Raw genomic sequence first — 22330 nt, forward strand, 5'->3', positions numbered from 1 at the left:
AATGCTGGAACCGGGAGGCTGCAACTGCCTGAGCTGAGGAAAATGAACTCCGATAACGAACTATTAGGCTACTTGTACACCCGATGCAGTAATTGAAGAGGTTGCAAATTAAGTCAGCAAATGTTCAACTAAAATAAGCAAGTTGAATAAACGCGTGTTCAACTTGGGAATTATTGACCGTTATTTTTACGCCCAGAGTTCGTCCCGTCTGTTTTGGAGCTGAAGTTGTTGCGCGGGGTAAATGTAAGATCCACCTGCAATCTACAGAGGAGTTTTCCAAATAATGTTTGGATTTCTATGCTCCAGAATGTACAGTGGTGTCCTTTCCTGTGAACAAGAAGTTTTGTGAGGAAAATAAACGTTATAATTTTTTTACATATATATTTAAGCCTTGCGCCACTTCTTACACGGACACTTTATGAATTAATTTCATATTATGACCAAAGAGCATGAAAATACATATTTTTTATTAGGGCTCGTGCAACCGCGGGATCTCACTGACGCATCAGACATAATTGGTCTTTATACTATTTTTAAAAATCAGGTAAGGATGCAGGCATAATGTTTGACTATTCAAATGTTGCATGCGCCTGTTAATATGACGTGAACATGCACAACAAATTGCGTAGGAATTATAATGTTTATTTATGTAGCCTACTTATTTATTACAATCTGTTATTGACTTTTATTACAGCTATCCATTTCTATGTTTTATTTTAATATTTAAAACATCTCAGTGTAGTATTATTACATACAGTATAGTACTTACCCAATGAGCGATACATATTTTTTTACGTCTTTTCAACCAAAGAAATACGTATTTTCAACGTATTTTGCTCATGGGTAAGGTAAGCTTGTCATATTTTGCAATAAAATCAACATTCCATGATTCGCAAATTCCCCCATATGGTTTGTTACCCCTGGACACAGGCAACGTTTGGAGAGGATGAGGAGTCGTTGGGTGAAGCATGAGCTGCCAGGGTATCGGTCTTAGACGACTGTCTGTGCTGCTCCTATGGGAGGGGCTCGCTCTGAGCCTGTGCTGCTGCTGGACCGGGACTTGGGTTGTTGCTGCTGCAGCTGGACCCAGTGATGATGGTGGTACCGCTGGGCCCATGGGCTGGTTGCTATCGGACAAAGGGCCCTTCCACCACTCTTTGGATTTCACTGAGTCGGTGGAGAGACACCAACAGGGCTACACTACCAGATACAAGATGTTCAGGTGACCTTTTTCTCTCTTTAGTAGCCCTCCCCCCCACACTACCAACCTCAATACAATTTCAATTTAAGGGGCTTTATTGTCATGGGAAACATATGTTTAGATTGCCAAAGCAAGTGAAATAGATAATGAACAAAAGTGAAATAATCAAATAAATAAACATAAATATAGGTTGTATTTACAATGGCATTTGTTCTTCACTAGTTGCCCTTTTCTTGTGGCAACGTGTCACATCTCTCTCTCTCTCTCTCTCTCTCTCTCTCTCTCTCCCTCTCTCTCTCTCTCTCTCTCTCTCTCTCACACACACACACACACACACAAATATAGGGAGAGAGAGACAGCCTCACAACTAGGGTTGCAAAGCTCCGGTAATTTCATCAAATTTACCAGAATCTTCTGTAAATGTTTTAATTAACAGGTAATCTATGGTAATTTATACTAGAATAACTTTAAAGAGATTATTCCTATGGTATTACTTTGTTATATAGGTGTACATATTGTCCATTATTTTCTAGTGGTTAGACCATATGGTTCAAAAGAAAATAGCCTAATTAATGTAAAAAGCATCTAATCAACTTATGGACTTTTTTTCAATTAACTCTGCAACTCTTCCAACAATTGACTTTTTTTTCGCAACTGCCACCAGTTTGGAAACATTTACAACAAAGACATGTTGACATATTAAAATACATTTCCCCCCAAAATATATAAAGGATATTTCATGCTGAAACCCTCATAATAAAACACCAATGGTTATCACTACATTGATGGTTCATATTTAGCATAATGTTTTACAGTTTTGTCATGAATATTTTATATTGTCAAATAATCTTATTTTACTTTTTGTATATATTTTAGATGTGATAAGGCCACACAGAGGGTCAGAGATAATTATACCAGAGATAATTACAGACACCTGTGATAATCTGAAGTGCCCATAAAAGGTTACTAGATCTTACAAAATTCCCCAAAACCTTAAAAGCTAACAAAAGTCTGGCAGTTTACTGGTAAACTTCGAAAGATTCCAGTAGTATACCCTCCTTTTGCAACCCTACTCGCAAGCATGTGAGACTATTCTGTGGCACATTCCCCTCTCCGAACAACACTTCACTCCTACAGCGTGTCGTTATTAACTCTCGGCATATTATTCTTTTGTAGCAGTGTTTTTACATACAGCACTGTCGTTGTGACTGTTTTTGAAAGGACACTCTTATATATGTTATAATTCAGTTCAGTCCTGATATTGCGTTCACTGACTGATGTAGGCACCGTGTCTAAATAGCATACATGCAAATCCATGAAAGCTTGTGGCGTCAACACATACGTTGTAAGTAAACATAGACTGGATGTCCACCACAATTCACATTGATGGGTATGTTGTTTTCAGAACTAGTGTGAATGGAATGTGTTACACTTTGCTTGTGACATTGGTGGAACACACACACCCTGGTTAATGCCCTGTACCAGAGAGGATATAGACAGACTGCTTTAGAAAATGGCAGAGTATTGCCTGAAACATTGCTAAATGGTTTAGAATAAATGGAAGGTGGGAGTTATTTTGAAAGTGAAACTCAAACTTCCAATGAGCCGTTGAAAGTATAGGATGATGCTGGCCTTGTGCCACAATATAATGACATTCCTAAATATGGTCCTGCTGTTCCACTATGACTCAATACTTGTTCTCCCCCTTGTGGTAAGCTAGATAAAGGAGGATTTCTACTGACTTTGAGAACGCTGAAGTCTTCACAAAAATATGTCTCTCTGAACAGCCTCTACTGATTTGAATTCTCTCTCTAGGAGGGAGCAAAAGCAACATGGGGAATCTTTTCAACTGATATGATGCCCCCACTTTGAAACGTCCTCTGTTTGGATTGGAATATGGGTCCTAGCAACGTAACCATGTGGATTAACATTGGATCCCCTACAGTTACAAATGATTAGACTGACAAACCGCGGGTGTCCGTCTTTCCTCTCGACCCGGACCTTCCCGTTTCTCCGTGGTCTTGAACAGGAAGCTGTCAGACTATTATCCACCCGTGTAGCGTTAGCGTAGCATGCCTGCTTCCCATCCATAAGTGTTCACTGGTGAATAAGCCTGCAGGCTAACGCCAGGGTGTGATCTATAGAGGCCATCAAGTGACACCCGGAGAGGCACTGCAGTCTGTCTCTCTTTAGGATGATTGGCTGTAATTACACCCTCTACACTGGCCTGATTCCTCAATTATTTCTCTGCCGATCGTTTCTCGTGGCAGTGATTTGATTGCCTCCCACGAGAAGAGACAAGAAGGCAGTGTCTGAAATATTGGGGCAGTAGGACTCTTGACTGTAGAGACTGGAGAGAGACTAGCGCATTAGAACGCTTTCGCTTGCAGGTCCCCAAATGGGACGTGACTGTGTATGCAACGCTCGATGTGACACGTGTCAGTACACTGTGCACGAAGCGGCTAATGGTCACCACAAACAGTAGGCTAATGGTGAATCACAAGGGCTTTGTGAGATCACATTATGAATATATTTTGTTAGCTATGGACACCTCAAGTGCTTATAGTTAAAGCATTTCTATGGTTTCCTGAAAGGCTCCAAGGCAGAGGTTCTAATTTCCTGAAAGGCTCCAAAGCAGAAGTTTTCATCTTGCTCTAAATGGCTCACAGTCATAGAATGATTCATGGTCATTCAAATATGGTTCAGGATTAGCTATGATTCATGGTTACCCATACAGTCTTAGAAAAAATGGTTCCAGAAGGGTTATTCGGCTGTCCCCATATCAGAACCATTTTTGGGTCCAAATAGAATCCTTTTTGGTTAGAGGTAGAACTTTTGGTTGATCTATGTAGAACCCTCTGCGTAAAGAGTTCTACATGGTACTCAAAAGGGTTCTACCTGGAACCAAAACAACAATTTTAGGTTCTAGATTTCACTTTTTTTTCTACTTATAGGGACATTACACTGGTTAATGGGTGATCTGGCATAGAGGGTCAGTGGTTTCATGGTCACATTGACAATTTATAATACGTATTATGCCTAGTGCCTCATTGGACCCTCTCATAAAGACTATCATGCCACAGTAGCACTATTGTACTGTGGTCACCTAACAAAGGCATTGTGAAACTGAGGTTTCCTTTCTTCAGCAAGATCGAATCTACAATGAAACAAGGAAAAAGAGCACCAACAAAGACAATTGTAAGACAAGGTCATACAGTCTCACAGACCTGTGAACATATGTGTTGGCAGAGTGACCCACGGTTTATTAGCCAGTGGCAATGTCTGTCAGAGCAAATTCCAGCCAATCTGAAGTCATTCGACACTTTCCTTTGCCCTCCCTCTAATTGTGTGCCAACTTAAGAAGGCTTTAGGAGAAAATATCTGCAGTATGCTCACAGCTCCTCCAGGGAACATTCCGTACCGTCTGGATGTATTAGCTGTATGTGAGAGATTCTGCCTGTGTCTGTCTGTAAATGTTGTGTCTGTCTATAAATATTGTGTCTGTCTGCATTGGGGTTTGTTTGTGTTAAATGTAGGTTTTCACATTCTACAATTACATTCAAATAAATGTTCTCAACAGCCTGTTAAGTTTGTGACAATTTCACAAACTGAAAACTCTCTCCACGAACCAAGAACTCAATCAAGTAATTAATGAAGCGTGTTTTCAGGGAGTTCGGCCGATGGAAAGTCAACAGCCTGGCGGTGGAGAGGCGGGGCGGCAGCGGCCTGGCTCCGCCCCTTGACCCTGACTTCATGCGCGCAGTCAGGCAGTTGGGGCGGCGGCCCACCCTCCGCAGGATCACTGAGACCATTATCAAGAAGTACGGGACTCACCTCCTGCTGTCCGCCACTCTTGGAGGTACAGTAAACAGAGGCTCCAAGCGTTGGTTCCTACTTTACCCGCATCACAGCAGGACTCCTTAGACTCCTTAGAAGTGCGTTTTTCAAGAGGGAATTTCATATAACTTTTAAATGTAAAATCTGTTACTGAATGTAATGTATGACTCAGACAATGGGAAAACATTCCTAGTGTCTGAACAATACTTTACATTCAATAACTTCTTACTTAGCTACAGCAGATACTTCTGCATAAGGGGTATATTTTTAGTAACATAAGTCATTATACAGCTTGGAATTGATGTATTATACTGTATCTTATGTGCTTAAAAAGCTACTGTATATATATATATATATATATATATATATATATATATATATATATATATATATATATATACAGTTAAAGTCGGAAGTTTACTTACACCTTAGCCAAATACATTTAAACTCAGTTTTTCACAATTCCTGACATTTATTCAGAGTAAAAATTCCCTATATTAGGTCAGTTAGGATCAACACTTTATTTTAAGAATGTAAAATGTCAGAATAGTAGTAGAGATAATGATTTATTTCAGCTTTTATTTCTTACATCACATTCCCAGTGGGTAAGAAGTTTACATACACTCAATTAGTAGTTGGTAGCATTGCCATTAAATTGCTTAACTTGGGTCAAATGTTTTGGGTAGCCTTCCACAAGCTTCTCATAATAAGTTGGGTGAATTTTGGCCCATTCCTCCTGACAGAGCTGGTGTAACTGAGTCAGGTTTGTAGGCCTCCTTGCTTGCACACACTTTTTTGAGGTCAGGGCTTTGTTATGGCAACTCCAGTACCTTGACTTCGTTGTCCTTAAGCCATTTTGCCACAACTTTGGAAGTATGCTTGGGGTCATTGTCCCTTTGGAAGATCCATTTGTGACCAAGCTTTAACTTCCTGGTTGATGTCTTGAGATGTTGCTTCAATATATCCACATAATTTTCTTCCCTCATGATGCCATCTATTTTGTGAAGTGCACCAGTCCATCCTGCAGCAAAGGACCCCCACAACATGATGCTGCCACCCCCGTGCTTCACGTTTGGGATGGTGTTCTTCGGCTTGCAAGCCTCCCCCTTTTTCCTCCAAACATAACAATGGTCATTATGGCCAAACAGTTCTATTTTTAGCTTCATCAGACCGGAGGACATTTCTCAAAAAATTACAATCTTTGTCCCCATATGCAGTTGCAATCTGTAGTCTGGCTTTTTTATGGCGATTTTGCAGCACTGGCTTCTTCCTTGCTGAGTGGCCTTTCAGGTTATGTCGATATAGGACTCGTTTTACTGTGGATATAGATACTTTTGTACCCGTTTCCTCCAGCATCTTCACAAGGTCCTTTGCTGTTGTTCTGGAATTGATTTGCACTTTTCGCACCAAAGTACGTTCATCTCTAGGAGACAGAACGCTTCTCTTTCCTGAGCGGTACAACGGCTGCGTGGTCCCATGGTGTTTATACTTGTGTACAATTCTTTGTACAGATGAATGTGGTACCTTCAGGCATTTGGAAATTGCTCACAAGGATGAAACAGACTTGGGGAGGTCTACAAGGTCTTGGCTGATTTCTTTAGATTTTCCCATAATGTCAAGCAAAGAGGCACTGAGTTTGAAGGTAGGCCTTGAAATACATCCACGGGTACACCTCAAATTGACTCAAATTATGTCAATTAGCCTATCAGAAGCTTCTAAAGCCATGATATAATTTTCTGGAATTTTCCGAGCTGTTTAAAGGCACAGTCAACTTTGTGTATGTAAACTTCTGACCCACAGGAATTGTCATACAGTGAATTATAAGTGAAATAATCTGTCTGTAAAGAATTGTTGGGAAAATTACTTGTGTCATGCACAAAGTAGCAGTCCTAACCGACTTGCCAAAACTATAATTTGTTACCAAGAAATGTGTGGAGTGGTTGAAAAACAAGTTTTAATGACTCCAACCTAAGTGTATGTAAACTTCCGACTTCAACTGTATTAAAACAGGGAACTCAGTTCAGTATGGTTGCTGGATTGGGGTGAGATTAAACATACATCACATGTTCTGCTCATTATCTTTCTTCATCACAGTCAATGAATAATTGGAACCTCTCTAAAGAAGAGACGGGTGATGATCACCATTGATCATGAGATCACTGAGCCTCTCTGGCTCAGTTAATGGTCTCCCCTTTCCTAATTTCCTGTAATCAGGGGAGGAGTCCTTGACGATATTTGTGGATAAGCGGAAGCTGAGCCGAGGCCCAGAACCAGGGGCTGGAACTGAGGGCAGCAGCCACAACAATACGGCGGCTGGGGTGGTGACCCTGGAGGCCCTTCACCAGCTGGCTGCCTCCTACTTCACCGACAGGGAGAACACCCTGCGCCGTCTCCACCACCTCCAGATCGCCTCTACCGCCATCAGGGTAAGAGACCCCTGACTGCCCTCTGCCTCTGGGCATACAGAGGGGAAGTTAGATGCCAATATAGGTTACTATAGGAGGTCAAACTGTGTTAAACCAATGCAGCTGCTGCAAGGACTTTGCTATGTTTTCTTTAGATTTTTTTCTGTGGGGGAGGCAAGTGGATAGGTTACTGTTGCATTTAATGTTGCCATTTTAATCATGTCAAATATTCACGGTGTAGCAGGTTGTGTGTGCAAATGAACTCAAGCTTACGGGGGCGGCAGGGTAGCCTAGTGGTTAGAGCGTTGGACTAGTAACCGGAAGGTTGCAAGTTCAAACCCCCGAGCTGACAAGATACAAATCTGTCATTCTAAGAATTTGTTCCTAACTGACTTGTCTAGTAAAATAAAGGTAAAAGAAAACAAATTGTCAGACTCTTGCTGTGTTGTTGCATAGCGTATCAGATATGAGTCTGTTTTATCGCAAAATGAAAATCTGCTGAGAATGAACATGTTTCAATTCATAAGAATTTCATGTGACTTACATCAGACTGTATATAATGCATATAATGTTTTCCAATTATTTATCAAGGGCGATGTAGACAGATGAACAGGGTTATATATATGTATATATATATATATATATATATATAGAATATCTACATAAAAAGTATATACTGTAGGCCGTCTATTCCAAAACTGCAATGCAATGCTGTCGGAGGTACGCCAAATACATATGTGATTCACATTTTCAAACAGTACATTTAGATTTTCCGACGGGGCTATACATTTGGTAATGCGGGTGCAAGCAGTTGCTCCCGACACCACTTGGGTACACTGCAGCATCCACCAAGAGGCTCTTGTTGCCAAGGGAATGCCTGACGTTTTGGACACTACAGTGAAAATGGTCAACTTAGTTAAAGCAAGGCCCCTGAACTCTCCTGTATTTTCCGCAATATGCAATCATATGGGCAGCGACCATGTAACGCTTTTACAACATACAGAAGTGTGCTGGTTATCAAGGGGCAAAGTATTGACACATTTTTCTGAATTGAGAAATTAGCTTAAAGTTTTCTTTACTGACCATAATTTTCACCTGTCTGACCGCTTGCATGATGACGAGTTTCTCACACGACTGGCCTATCTGGGTGATGTTTTTTTTAGCCTGAATTATCTGAATCCAGGATTACAGGGACTCTTTGCAACTATATTCAATGTGCGAGACAAAATTGAGGCTATGATTAAGAAGTTGGAGCTCTTCTCTGTCTGCATTAACAAGGACAACACACAGGTCTTTCCATCATTGCATACGTTTTTGTGTGTGCAAATGAACTCAAGCTTACGGACAATGCCAAATATGATATAGCGAAGCACCTGAGTGAGCTGGGTGTGCAATTACGCAGGTACTTTCCCAAAACGGACGACACAAACAACTGAATTTGTTATCCCTTTCATGCCCTGCCTCCAGTTACAAGAGTGCCTCATCAAAATTGCAGCAAGCGGTTCTGTGAAAATGTCATTTATTCAGAAGCCACTGACAGATTTCTGGATAGGGCTGCGCTCAGAGTATCCTGCCTTGGCAAATCGCACTGTTAAGACACTGATGCCCTTTGCAGCTACAGTGAGGGGGGAAAGTATTTGATCCCCTGCTGATTTTGTACGTTTGGCCACTGACAAAGAAATTATCAGTCTATAATTTTAATGGTAGGTTTATTTGAACAGTGAGAGACAGAATAACAACAAAACAATCCAGAAAAACGCATGTCAAAAATGTTATAAAGTGATTTTCATTTTAATGAGGAAAATAAGTATTTGACCCCCTCTCAATCAGAACGATTTCTGGCTCCCAAGTGTCTTTTATACAGGTAACGAGCTGAGATTAGGAGGACACTCTTAAAGGGAGTGCTCCTAATCTCAGCTGGTTACCTGTATAAAAGACACCTGTCCACAGAAGCAATCAATCAATCAGATTCCAAACTCTCCACTATGGCCAAGTCCAAAAAGCTCTCCAAGGATGTCAGGGACAAGGTTGTAGACCTACACAAGGCTGGAATGGGCTACAAGACCATCGCCAAGCAGCTTGGTGAGAAGATGACAACAGTTGGTGTGATTATTCACAAATGGAAGAAACACAAAATAACTGTCAATCTCCCTCTGCCTGGGGCTCCATGCAAGATCTCACCTCGTGGAGTTGCAATGATCATGAGAACGGTGAGGAATCAGCCCAGAACTACATGGGAGGATCTTGTCAATGATCTCAAGGCAGCTGGGACCATAGTCACCAAGAAAACAATTGGTAACACACTACGCCGTGAAGGACTGAAATCCTGCAGCGCCCACAAGGTCTCCCTGCTCAAGAAAGCACATATACATGCCCGTCTGAAGTTTGCCAATGAACATCTGAATGATTCAGAGGACAACTGGGTGAAAGTGTTGTGGTCAGATGAGACCAAAATGGAGCTCTTTGGCATCAACTCAACTCGCCGTGTTTGGAGGAGGAGGAATGACCCCAAGAACACCATCCCCACTGTCAAACATGGAGCTGGAAACATTATGCTTTGGGGGTGTTTTTCTGCTAAGTGGACAGGACAACTTCACAGCATCAAAGGGACGATGGACGGGGCCATGTACCTTCCCTCAGCCAGGGCATTGAAATGGGTCATGGATGGGTATTCCAGCATGACAATGACCCAAAACACACGGCCAAGGAAACAAAGGAGTGGCTCAAGAAGAAGCACATTAAGGCCCTGGATTGGCCTAGCCAGTCTCCAGACCTTAATCCCATAGAAAATCTGTGGAGGGAGCTGAAGGATCGAGTTGCCAAACGTCAGCCTCGAAACCTTAATGACTTGGAGAAGATCTGCAAAGAGGAGTGGGACAAAATCCCTCCTGAGATGTGTGCAAACCTGGTGGCCAACTACAAGAAACGTCTGACCTCTGTGATTGCCAACAAGGGTTTTGCCACCAAGTACTAAGTCATGTTTTGCAGAGGGGTCAATACTTATTTCCCTCAGTAAAATGCAAATCAATTTATAACATTTTTGACATGCGTTTTTCTGGATTTTTGTTGTTGTTATTCTGTCTCTCACTGTTCAAATAAACCTAAAATTATAGACTGATCATTTCTTTGTCAGTGGGCAAACGTACAAAATCAGCAGGGGATCAAATAGTTTTTTCTCTCACTGTACGTACCTATGTGAGAGTGGGTTCTCGGCCCTCACTAGCATGAAAACTAAGTACAGACTGTGTGTGGAAAATGATTTAAGACTGAGACTCTCCAATACAACCCAACATTGCAGAGTTATGTGCATCCTTTCAAGCACAGCCTTCTCATTAACCTGTGGTGAGTTATTTGATGAACAAATAAGGTTTTATATGTAAGATAAAGATAAATAATAATACTATTGATTATTAGTATATTATTATTTGTGCCATGGTCCTATAAGAGCTCTTTGTCAGCCGGGTTGTGACAAAGTCACACTCATTCTTATGTTTAATAAATGTATCGTATAGTGTGTGTCATGGCTAAAAACAACATTTGAGAGTGCTCCGACCCTGGTGCTAGAGGAGGTGCAGCTGGAGGTTGAATGTTTGAAAGGGAAAGGGTATGGGTATGGGACTATAAAAAGCTTGCGAACCACTGCTGTAGATCATTGGTGCTCTCTCACCAATAGCAGGTGTTAGTATGTGATAATCAAGAGAGACGCTAGTAGTGTTGTAGTGTTGCCCCACATACTACAGTACCCCGATACTCCATTCAATCTTCTGACATGGATATTAAAATAGGTTCATTTCTCAATGTGGCAGGTGTAACAGTATAGCTTCCGTCCCTCTCCTCGCCCCAACCTGGGCTCGAACCAGGGACCCTCTGCACACATCAACAACTGACACCCACGAAGCATCGTTACCCATCGCTCCACAAAAGCCATGACCCCTGCAAAGCAAGGGGAACCACTACTTCAAGGTCTCAAAGCGAGTGACGTCAGCGATTGAAACGCTATTAGCGCGCACCACCGCTAACTAGCTAGCCCTTTCACATCGGCTACACTGGCATACCTGATATTGATGAGGAGAAGTGGCCACCTGACTGAACGTACCTTCCTACAGTATAGTTAATTATTCATCAAGATGATATATCGGCCCATATCTTTCTATTCATTTACGTCCAAGCTAACCACCTTTGTCAGCCATTTTGTGGAGTGAGCCGAGTGTCAATTGGTCAAGAAAAGGTTTTGAATAGGTGTTGAGGGGTGTTCAGCACTGCCAGCTGCATATAGGCCTTCATTAAAACACATATGCTGGAGAATATGGAGGAAATATGAAATAAGAACTGTTACTGAGGCATAAATCTAGAGGTTTGATTATGATTAATCTCAAGCCGTGTCGTGATTCCCTTCATCTACGTTAGGGACGGGCAACACCAGTCCTCGCAGGACCCGAGTGGTGTCACCCCCCCCCCGACAAACACAGCTGATTAAACTAATTGCATTTTAAACTGAAGATCATGATTAGTTGATTATTGGAGTCAGAGGTGTTAGTTGGGTCTAGGGGCCAAAGTGTGACACCAATCAGGCCCCCGAGGACTGGAGTTGCCCAGGCCTGCTCTACATCATGGTTTATCATGCTACAGAATGGTTGACGTAAGACACTGTAATCAGTATATGGGGGATTGGAAATTATGCAGACAATTACATTGATGGGAAGCTACAATCTATCTGTAGTATTAAGCAGATCTACTCCCTAAAAATATATATATATATATATATATAAAATTACGAAAAAGAAACTGTAATCAGTTGTGAGTGACCCGCATTGAGGAACACTGATTCGCATGATCACCCTGAAATATTGGTGATTGGGCAGGAATGAAAGTTAATTAATTATGAATTCTCCACCACCATTGTACAATAACTCGCCAACTAAATGTATGCTATTTCAAAATATGCTTTATTTGATTTAACTAGGCAAGTCAATTAAGAGTACATTCTTATTTACAATGACGGCATAAACCGGCATAACCCGGATGACGCTGATGACGCTGATGACGCTGGGCCAATTTTCATTGTGGTTTCAATTATTCAATACCCCGAATAAGATTAATGGAGTCGATATGATTTAACATTAGAGATGATTATCTTTTTCACTCTTATCAAAGATTGATGTCCTTCCTTTATGATAGCCTACCAGAACACACATACTATTCATTAATTTCCACAGAATATTTTCCTAGTTCATTCTCTGATGTTTGAGGCATGAAACAAAACATCAGAAAATGAATGAACTTTCAACATTAATTCGTTTCCTTACCTCCCCAGGTGACTGAAACCAGGACAGGCCCCCTTGGATGCAGTAACTATGATAACCTTGACTCTGTCAGCTCAGTACTGGTCCACAGTCCAGAAAACAAGATCCAATTACAAGGTATGCCTGAAACTAGAACTGAAGACAACACTTCAACAGGTGTATCACTCTGAATGAACATCAAAGAGCCAGGTGTGCCTTTCATGGTTAACATTAATATATGTATTCCCAGCAATGTAGAGGGAATAGTTTACAGTAACTCACTACAGCTCAACATGGAATGCGTTCTTCAGGAGGTTCAATGCAGCAAAGACAGGGCACAGTAGTTTCTATCTGGAATCTAATTGGTTCTCCAGGCTAACCTGCGAGGATCTTTATCAAACCCCTGGATGACTTAGTTCTATTTGGTTTCTGAAGTAGGATCTTCAAAAGCAATTTAGCGGCAGTGTCTGTTTGTTTTACCTTCTTATACACCCATATATATACTTATACTTCTTATACACCCATATACTCACCCACGTCTCTCTGGCCTCCCCAGGACTCCAGGTCATTCTGCCAGCGTACCTGCGGAGCCGCTTCGTCCAGGCAGCCCTCAGCTACATCGGCTGCAACTCGGAGGGCCAGTTTGTGTGCAGGGCCAGTGACTGCTGGTGCCAGTGTAGCCCGGACTTCCCACAGTGCAACTGTCCACAGACGGACCTCCAGGCCCTGGAGAACAACCTACTGCGCCTCAGAGAGGCCTGGACACTGGCCAACGAGGAGTTTGAGGAATCAGGTGTTTACTGGAGATGGTTGAACATGCAACAGTTCAGTGACCTAAGTGATGAGCAACAATTGAGCAGCCTGGGTGGCAGGATATTTCTGCTTTTTTAACTTGCAATAATTTAGTGTAGAATTTAGAGAGTAAGGTATTCAGGCATTCAATAAGCTTCCATATGTGAGAATGATAAAAAGCATTGTTCAGAGATACGGTGAAGAAGTGTCGTGTGTTTGGCTATGCCGGATTAAGTGATATGACATGCTATTCTATAAAATTCTTTCTCTGTAATTAATATTACCTGATTGAGCTAATCATGTAAATGTAATTAACTAGAAAGTTGGGGCACCAAAAAATAATATTTATAGAGCAGTTATCTTCCCAATAAACTCTTAAAGACCTAGTAATATTTTACATCAATAGCAGTCAATATTAATCGTCACCTTATTTCAGTCTCATCTGAAAGTTGTAAATTCTTGGTTATCTTCACGAACCCTGACTAACAAGTTGAATCAGCAATACAAATTTGTGTTTAAGTATTTATTTACTAAATACCTAACTAATCACACAGAATTAAATATACACAGAATGAATCATACCTTGATTACAAATTATATCATGAAGGAAAACGTCCCTAGCGGAGGGAACAGATATGACAGCTGGTTACCCAAAGAAAAGGGGCTGGGTTTGAGTGAAAGAGCGGGAAGATTGAGGAACCAAGGGAGAAGCGATGTCTCTATCGTAAATACAGTATCTTATGCATTCTAAATTACCGCCCATTTGGAAAAGGAAAATGCAATAAATATTTACTCTGAGCTGCGCTTCGGTAGGTTGGTGGTAGATGGAAGGCCGTGTTGCCCAACCGAGTCCTTTGAAGAATGTCTCTGGTGGTAAATTGGACACGTTGTAGTAACGCCGTTGTAGACGGGATACTCTGTCTGTTCTTTCCTAGCCCACGTTTGCAGCTGCTGTTGCTAACTCAATGGCTAGGAGGTATCACTTCTGTAGTGAATAAGAGTTCAATGTTCATACCATTCGCGACCAAAGCTCATGCTGAGGTTGGCTTCGTTCTGTAGTTATCTGAACCATTCTGACATCGGACCGTCGTCCTCACATTCTCGGAACAGATAACATGTTAGTCCTTTTAACGTATGGACTGTCGTCTTCACATCCTCGGAACAGGAGGTTACATTTTCATCAAGGCTTTATATAGTGGAGCGAGAAGGGTGTGTTTGAAAAGTTTTATAACCCATGTCTCTTCACAGGGGAGGCCCACTGATTGAGCAGAGCCCTACCTTATGAATACCCAAATCTCTCATTTGGAAGCTAAAATTACATTTAATGTTTTCACCAATAATTTTATATTCAAACATTTAAATTGAACAACAATTCCATGTGAATCCGATAACTACAATGTGCAGACTTTCCACTGTAGAGTTTATGTCATCCTATCATTGATGAGAATGTCTCATATTCATCAAGTACCACCGCATATGTTCATATGTTCAATTACCAGAATATAGTTCATTTCCCCCCACCTTCTGATGTTCCCAGAATCTCTATGTTAACCAAAGGATTTTCAAATGTCACATCAGTAGGGTAGAGAGAGGAAAAAGGGGGGAGAGGTATTTATGACTGTCATAAACCTACCCTCAGGCCAACGTCATGACAGAAGGGAGTATACTAGATTAAAAACCTTACTTTAGTCACATAATAAAAGTGTCTCGTGGGATTTCTCACTTCTTGAAAACACTTTAGAAATAGGGGAAACATAGTGAGTTGCAGAATGGAACCCATTCAACCCGAGTGGGGCAGGGGTCTAAGGCACTGCATCTCAGTTCTAGAGGCGTCACTACAGACCCTGGTTTGATCCTGGGCTGTATCACAACCGGCTGTGATCAGGAGTCCTATAGTGCGGCGCACAATTAGCCCAGTGTCCTCCGGGTTAGGGGTGGGTTTGGCCAGGGTAGGCCATCATTGTAAGTAAGAATTTGTTCTTAACTGACTTGCCTAGTTAAATAAAACTAAAATAAACTCTGAATCAGAGAGATGCAAGGGGCTGCCTTAATCAGCACCCGGGTTTAACTTCCGTGCTCAAGGGCAGGATTTATCCACTTGGGGATTTAAACCAGCGACCTTTCAGTTACTGGCCCAACACTCTTGATGTAATAGGTTACCATGGCAATATACATGGCCTTGCTTCGAAAGCTGGAAGTGTATATTTGCACCCACTTCAACCACCATCTCATACCATCTGATAAATGACCAATTAGTGACTAAACCATTTAATGGTGCACACTACAGACTGGTTGTTAATAAAATATGATGCCTCTTGAAATAACAGTTCTGCACTCTAGTAAGTTGAGAAGAAACAATCTGAACCAGTATCTCTGAACACGTTGTTTATTTATATTTGGGTTTGTTTACATTTCTGGGACAAAAATAATGAGAACAGACACACTGTCACACGTTGTAATTATTCCCCAATGTGGCTCACGTGGCTCCCCGCCAGAACCAAACTTGACTTATTCATGTTTATTTATTTATTTGACTCTTGATTTACTATTTTAGAGGAGTTCCAAAGCTTCGTCGGAAGGCTGCCAACCCAGTACGCGATGAACAAATCTGTCGTGGAACACTTTTGGAGGACGGATGGGGGTCTGCTCCAGCGCTACAGGCAGCTGGAGACCATGAGAGGCCTGCTTCTCGACAAAGCGCGCCACACCGCTAACAAGCTCTTCAGTCTCATTAAGAGATGCCGTCATCAACCCAGAATTGTGCTGCACAGGGAGAGGTATAGACTATTGTTTCATTAACCCGAGGTTTCCCCCAAACTTCTTTTGTCTTGGAATTATGCAAATTATTTATGCACTGTGCTAGAAAGAAAGACACACAAAAAAAGAGTAGTTTTTTAGGAGACAAGAAGGGCTGACAGACAAAATTGAGTCTCACCTCGGAAAACCAGAGTTGAGGATAGCTGGACAACTGGCAGTTGCTAATTGCAATGCAATTAGTACTGTTTTAACTTTTGTTATCCAAAGTGTATCTAAGACCACTGGGCTCAATAAAAGATGAAGTACCTACTCACTAGGCCACAATAAGTCTTCAGATTGTGTCACACATCCACACTCAGAAAAGAGTATCAATAACAAACCTTTTGGCATTCAAACGGTTAGGTCCTCTTTATCTTATGCCTCTGCTGAAGTGTTTTCATGAACAGTTCAAACTACAGTCTGAACAACATTCCAATTATAAGTTGGTTAGCCTGGTCCCAGATCCGTTTGTGCTGTCTTACAAGGCTGGCAAGATAGCCCGGTCCCAGATCCGTTTGTGCTGTCTTACAAGGCTGACAAGATAGCCCGGTCCCAGATCCGTTTGTGCTGTCTTACAAGGCTGACAAGATAGCCCGGTCCCAGATCCGTTTGTGCTGTCTTACAAGGCTGGCAAGATAGCCCGGTCCCAGATCATGTTTGTTCTATCGCTTGTACTGTATCTGTACAAATACTATATATCTGTATCTATACAAATACAGTGCTGCCAAGCGCACTGTGACTACTGCGGCGCTTGGCGGAGTTCTTAACGGGTCCAACAGAACCCCTGAGTCCTGACACGAGTAGTCCTCTAGCTCCCGGTTCAGCCCTATGTAATGCAACCTGGTCTAGCTTGTATTAGTTACTCCAGTCTTCCCGAGAGCCTTTCCTTTGAGCATAACTTCCCGGTGTTGGACTCCTCTCTCCTGACCTCTCTGTTTTGATGGCCATTCTTTGGAAAAAAATTAACTACATTACAAAATTCTTCAGTACTACTGCCAAACACTCTGCTTCCACAATCCTCAATCCAATTACACTGCTTTATCACACCCTTCTGGTCATAAAGGGGGATTTGATGGAGGTTCCCAATTATTTAACTGGTCCATTTTTCCCGCATGTGATCCTATGAAATGTTTTATGCATAGTTTATTTGCTCTGTAATTGTACTGGGTGATTAGTATTCAATATTCATACATTGAACAAAAAAAGTGTGTGTGTGTGTGTGTGGTTGGCTCTCTCAGTCAGCACCCACCTGCCTACTCCAGAGGAATATTTTCATTTTGGTCTGATTTAGCTTGCATTCCAGCAGCTGAGCCTCCAAGTGCAGAGATGGGGCTTCTGCTCTGCCTATCCTGCTTAATTGACAGATATTGTTGCTGTGAATGTGCTGTATGAATCCTATTGTGTCTGATGAGATGTTTTTAACATATTTCAAAGACAGAAAACAAAAAGAAAACGTTAATTGACTAACAAAGGTACGTTCACCTACGGTATGTTCTGTCCTCCTCAGACCCCTCCGCTACTGGCTGAGCTACATCCTGTCCCTCCTGTACTGCAGTGAGAACGACCACATCGGCGTGTACTCTGAGCAGACAAGGAGCTGTTCCTGCCCCTACCACCACTCTTCCTGCCAGGGCCCCGTCCCCTGCTCTGTGGGAGAAGGCCCCCGCTGTGCGTCTTGTTCCCCCGAGAACCGCACCCGCTGCTCCAGCTGCAACCCGGGCTTCTTTCTAGGCCAGGGGCTCTGCCGACCCGCCGTACCTGACCCCACGGATCCTTACCTGGGTTTGGAGAGCGACCGCGACCTTCAGGACTTGGAGCTGCGCTACCTACTCCAGCGCCGCGACTCGCGCATTGCCCTGCACGCCATCTTCATCAGCAGCGATGTGCGCCTCAATGCCTGGTTCGACCCGTCGTGGCGGAAGAGGATGCTGCTGACGCTGAAGAGCAACCGCTACAAGTCCAACCGCGTGCACATGCTCCTGGGGGTGTCGCTCCAGGTGTGCCTGACCAAGAACAGCACGCTGGAGCCTGCGCTGTCCGTGTTCGTCAACCCGTTCGGGGGCAGCCACTCGGAGAGCTGGACCATGCCGATCGGCCAGCACGGCTACCCCGACTGGAACAGGACCAAGCTGGATATCCCTCTGGACTGCTACAACTGGACCTTGACACTGGGAAACCGGTGGAAGAGCTTTTTCGAGACCGTCCATTTCTACCTGAGGAGCCGCATTAGGGATTCGGGGCCAGGCTCGGGGGTTGGGGGACACAGAAACGGTAGTAGAGCGTACTTTGAACCACCAGAGGGCGCCGTGGAACCTGTGGAGGCGTATTCATCCCAGAACATGGGCTACATGAAGATCAACAGCATGCAGCTGTTTGGATACAGCATGCACTTTGACCCAGACGCAATCCAGGACCTAATCCTGCAGTTGGACTACCCGTACACCCAGGGATCCCAGGACTCAGCCCTGCTGCAGCTGGTAGAGGTCCGCTACAGGATCAACCGCCTCTCCCCTCCAGGGGCTCAGCCTATGGACCTGTTCTCGTGTCTGCTCCGTCAAAGACTGAAACTGTCCAGTTCAGAAGTGACCAGAATACTGGCTTCTCTACAGGCTTTCAGTGCCAGACAACCAAACTTTGTGGAGTACGAGGCAACCAAGCTATGTAGTAAATAATGGGCAGGTGGGCAGGGCCAATGTGATGTTTTTTGTATTAACCCAATCAGATACAATGTCAGCCCCATAGCCTATATCGGTTTGTGTTGGTGTTTGCCGTTCATGGCGTTAATTGTATATAAGTGTCATTAAATTTGATGTTTTTATCAATACCGGTCAAAAGTTTGGACACACCTACTCATTCAAGAGTTTTTCTTAATTTTTTACTATTTTCTACATTGTAGAATAATACTGAAGACACAAAAACTTTTAAATAACACATATGGAATCATGTAGTAAACAAAAAATTATTTGCCTTGATGACAGCTTTGCACACTCTTGGCATTCTCTCAACCAGCTTCACCTGGAATGCTTTTCCAACAGTCTTGAAGGAGTTCCCACATATACTGAGCACTTGTTGGCAGCTTTTCCTTCACTCTGCGGACCAACTCATCCCAAACCATCTCAATTTGGTTGAGGTCGGGGGATTGTGGAGGCCAGGTCATCTGATGCAGCACTCCATCACTCTCCTTCTTGGTAAAAAGTCCCTTACACAGCCTGGAGGTGTGTTTTGGGTCATTGTCCTGTTGAAAAACAAATGATAGTCCCACTAAGTCAAACCAGATGGGATGGTGTATTGCAGCATAAAGACACGGCGGTTGGAACCAAAAATCTCCAATTTGGACTGCAGAAAAAAGGGCAAATTTCCACCGGTCTAATGTCCATCGTGTGTCTTGACCCAAGTATGTCTCTTCTTCTTACTGGTGTCCTTTAGTAGTGGTTTCTTTGCAGCAATGTGACCATGAAGGCCTGATTCACACAGTCTGCTCTGAACAGTTGATGTTGAGATGTGTCTGTTACTTATTTGGATTTGTTTAACACTTTTTTGGTTACTACATGATTCCATATGCATTTTTTCTTAGTGTTGTTGTCTTCACTATTATTCTACAATGTAAAATAAAGGAAAACCCTTGAATGAGTAGGTGTTCTAAAACGTTTGACCGGTAGTGTACATTGGAAAGATTTGGAAAAATGTATCCCTTTTTACAGAAAATGCTGCAATTTATTATTGGATAGAGAGGATTTGATCTGCTTTATACAGGTATCAAATCAGCATCTATTCCAAATGTATATGACCAGTGTGTTATTACAGTGGATTATTGGATTGATACTAACACACACCTACTGAAACCTATGTAAGTCATTTGCTAATGGAAGGAGAACGAGGTGCTGCAAATGTGCTGTGTTAGTACTGCCCATCTGGAGCTGCAGAACACAGTGTCTCATAATGTCACCGTTCTGTAACAGCCTTGGCACATATTACCAAGGGTATAGTGAGGACAGTAGCCTCCGCCCCCTGTCTCTGGCTGCCATTCACACTCACTGTGATGGATGAGAGAGGGAGGTAGAGAGACATGCACAGCATCAAACACAGGCTAGGTATCAATGGCCTTTATCAGAGATAATTAGCTCACAGAGCAAATAGGGAGTTGATTGAAGGCTCAATGACCAAGGGTGAAATTAGACCCGAACTCCCAAAAGAACTGTTGTCTCTAGACTACAGTGTCAGCTGTTTGAGTATGACTTGCATCTTAGATAGCACTTGCAGAAGTGGCTTGTCGTCGCTTAATCTCGATTCGTAAGACGTTCCCCCCTGGGGTTAAGGAGTGATGGGTGGTTATCCATCCCGTCTCTTCCCTCTGTTGTAACACTAACTTTAAGGGAAAGAGAAAGTGGGTAGAAACATAAGCAATTAACTTGAAAACACTACCAAGTGACGCACTCGTTGTTCTCAAATTCGGTTATGGGCTAAATTATTTTCCTATTTATTTATTAAATGCAGTCATTTAGTTTGTAAGTAAATTGGATTTCCAAATTCGATAGACTGAATCCTTTTCAGGGAGGTAAGGTTTAGATTTCAAATATTTTAATTTTTTTAAAGGTCCTAGAAGCATTTGCATATCTAAATGGAATGTAAAGTAATTAAAATCATGGCTGAGTAAACAAACAGCGATGTCACGCATGTGCGGCATACATCAACATCTGAAGTAAACTCCTCAGTGTGACAAGGCCCAAGTGTGCTCAAACAAACCCTTTAAAATGTCCTTGATTGTGGTTGTTGCAAAAGTCCCTGATTACTAATCTGTACACGGTTTTGTGTTTCAATACGTTACTTACCAAGGATTGTTGACCACTGAGATGTTTTTGTAATTGTGGTCTTTATTGTGTGACTCCAAAACATGTAGGCCTATATCTGCTAATGTATAGGTTTTAAACACACACACACACAATCAAACACACACACACACATACACTGAGCGATTAGCTGAGGCTTTGGGCAGGGCAGTGGGCCTCGGAGGAAACATGAGTAAGACTAATAATATAATGTGTCTGTTTTACAAGTGGACTGGCGAGGGGAGGGCGGACTGCGGTGAAGGACAAGAGTTTATGGAGACGAGTCTCTCAGGAGAGGCATTTAAAATAATGGCTGACAATCCACAGGAAGAACACAATGAGCTGGCAGTCCATCAAGACAGTCTAAAGGGAAATCTGTGAGTGTTTGGTATTCATCATACAGCAGCCGTTCCTCTTTATGAAACAGCCCTGTTGGTTAAGCCGAGCCAAGCTCTACTGCTGTTGAAGCCGAGCCAAGTTCTACTGCTGTTGCCAAGCTCTACGAGCTGTTGAAACCGAGCAAGTTCTACTGCTGTTGAAACCGAGCCAAGTTCTACTGCTGTTGAAGCCGAGCCAAGCTCTATTGCTGTTGTTGAAACCGAGCCAAGCTCTACTGCTGTTGAAGCCGAGCCAAGCTCTACTGCTGTTGAGCTCTACTGCTGTTGAAGCCGAGCCAAGCTCTACTGCTGTTGAAGCCGAGCCAAGCTCTACTGCTGTTGAAGCCGAGCCAAGCTCTACTGCTGTTGAAGCCGAGCCAAGCTCTACTGCTGTTGAAGCCGAGCCAAGCTCTACTGCTGTTGAAGCCGAGCCAAGCTCTACTGCTGTTGAAGCCGAGCCAAGCTCTACTGCTGTTGAAGCCGAGCCAAGCTCTACTGCTGTTGAAGCCGAGCTCTACTGCTGTTGAAGCCGAGCCAAGCTCTACTGCTGTTGAAGCCGAGCCAAGCTCTACTGCTGTTGAAGCCGAGCCAAGCTCTACTGCTGTTGAAGCCGAGCCAAGCTCTACTGCTGTTGAAGCCGAGCCAAGCTCTACTGCTGTTGAAGCCGATACAAGCTCTACTGCTGTTGAAGCCGAGCCAAGCTCTACTGCTGTTGAAGCCGAGCCAAGCTCTACTGCTGTTGAAGCCGAGCCAAGCTCTACTGCTGTTGAAACCGATACAAGCTCTACTGTGCTGGCCTAGTTAGGCATCCACC

At 42.9% G+C, this 22330-nt stretch overlaps 1 protein-coding gene across 1 annotated transcript; it reads left to right on the top strand.

The window, feature by feature from the left end:
* The first annotated feature begins 17 nt into the window (after positions 1 to 17).
* LOC115101835 (BMP/retinoic acid-inducible neural-specific protein 3-like) lies at positions 18 to 21623 on the top strand. Its single transcript, XM_029621311.2, has 8 exons — positions 18 to 544; positions 931 to 1222; positions 4870 to 5060; positions 7253 to 7464; positions 12758 to 12863; positions 13282 to 13518; positions 16072 to 16294; positions 17821 to 21623. Exons 2-8 carry the CDS (start codon positions 969 to 971, stop codon positions 18983 to 18985), a joined length of 2388 nt encoding a protein of 795 aa, XP_029477171.2. The 5' UTR covers positions 18 to 544; positions 931 to 968; the 3' UTR covers positions 18986 to 21623.
* The last annotated feature ends 707 nt before the right edge of the window (positions 21624 to 22330 follow it).

This window comes from Oncorhynchus nerka, linkage group LG20 (genome assembly GCF_034236695.1).
Source record: "Oncorhynchus nerka isolate Pitt River linkage group LG20, Oner_Uvic_2.0, whole genome shotgun sequence".
NCBI lineage: Eukaryota > Metazoa > Chordata > Actinopteri > Salmoniformes > Salmonidae > Oncorhynchus > Oncorhynchus nerka.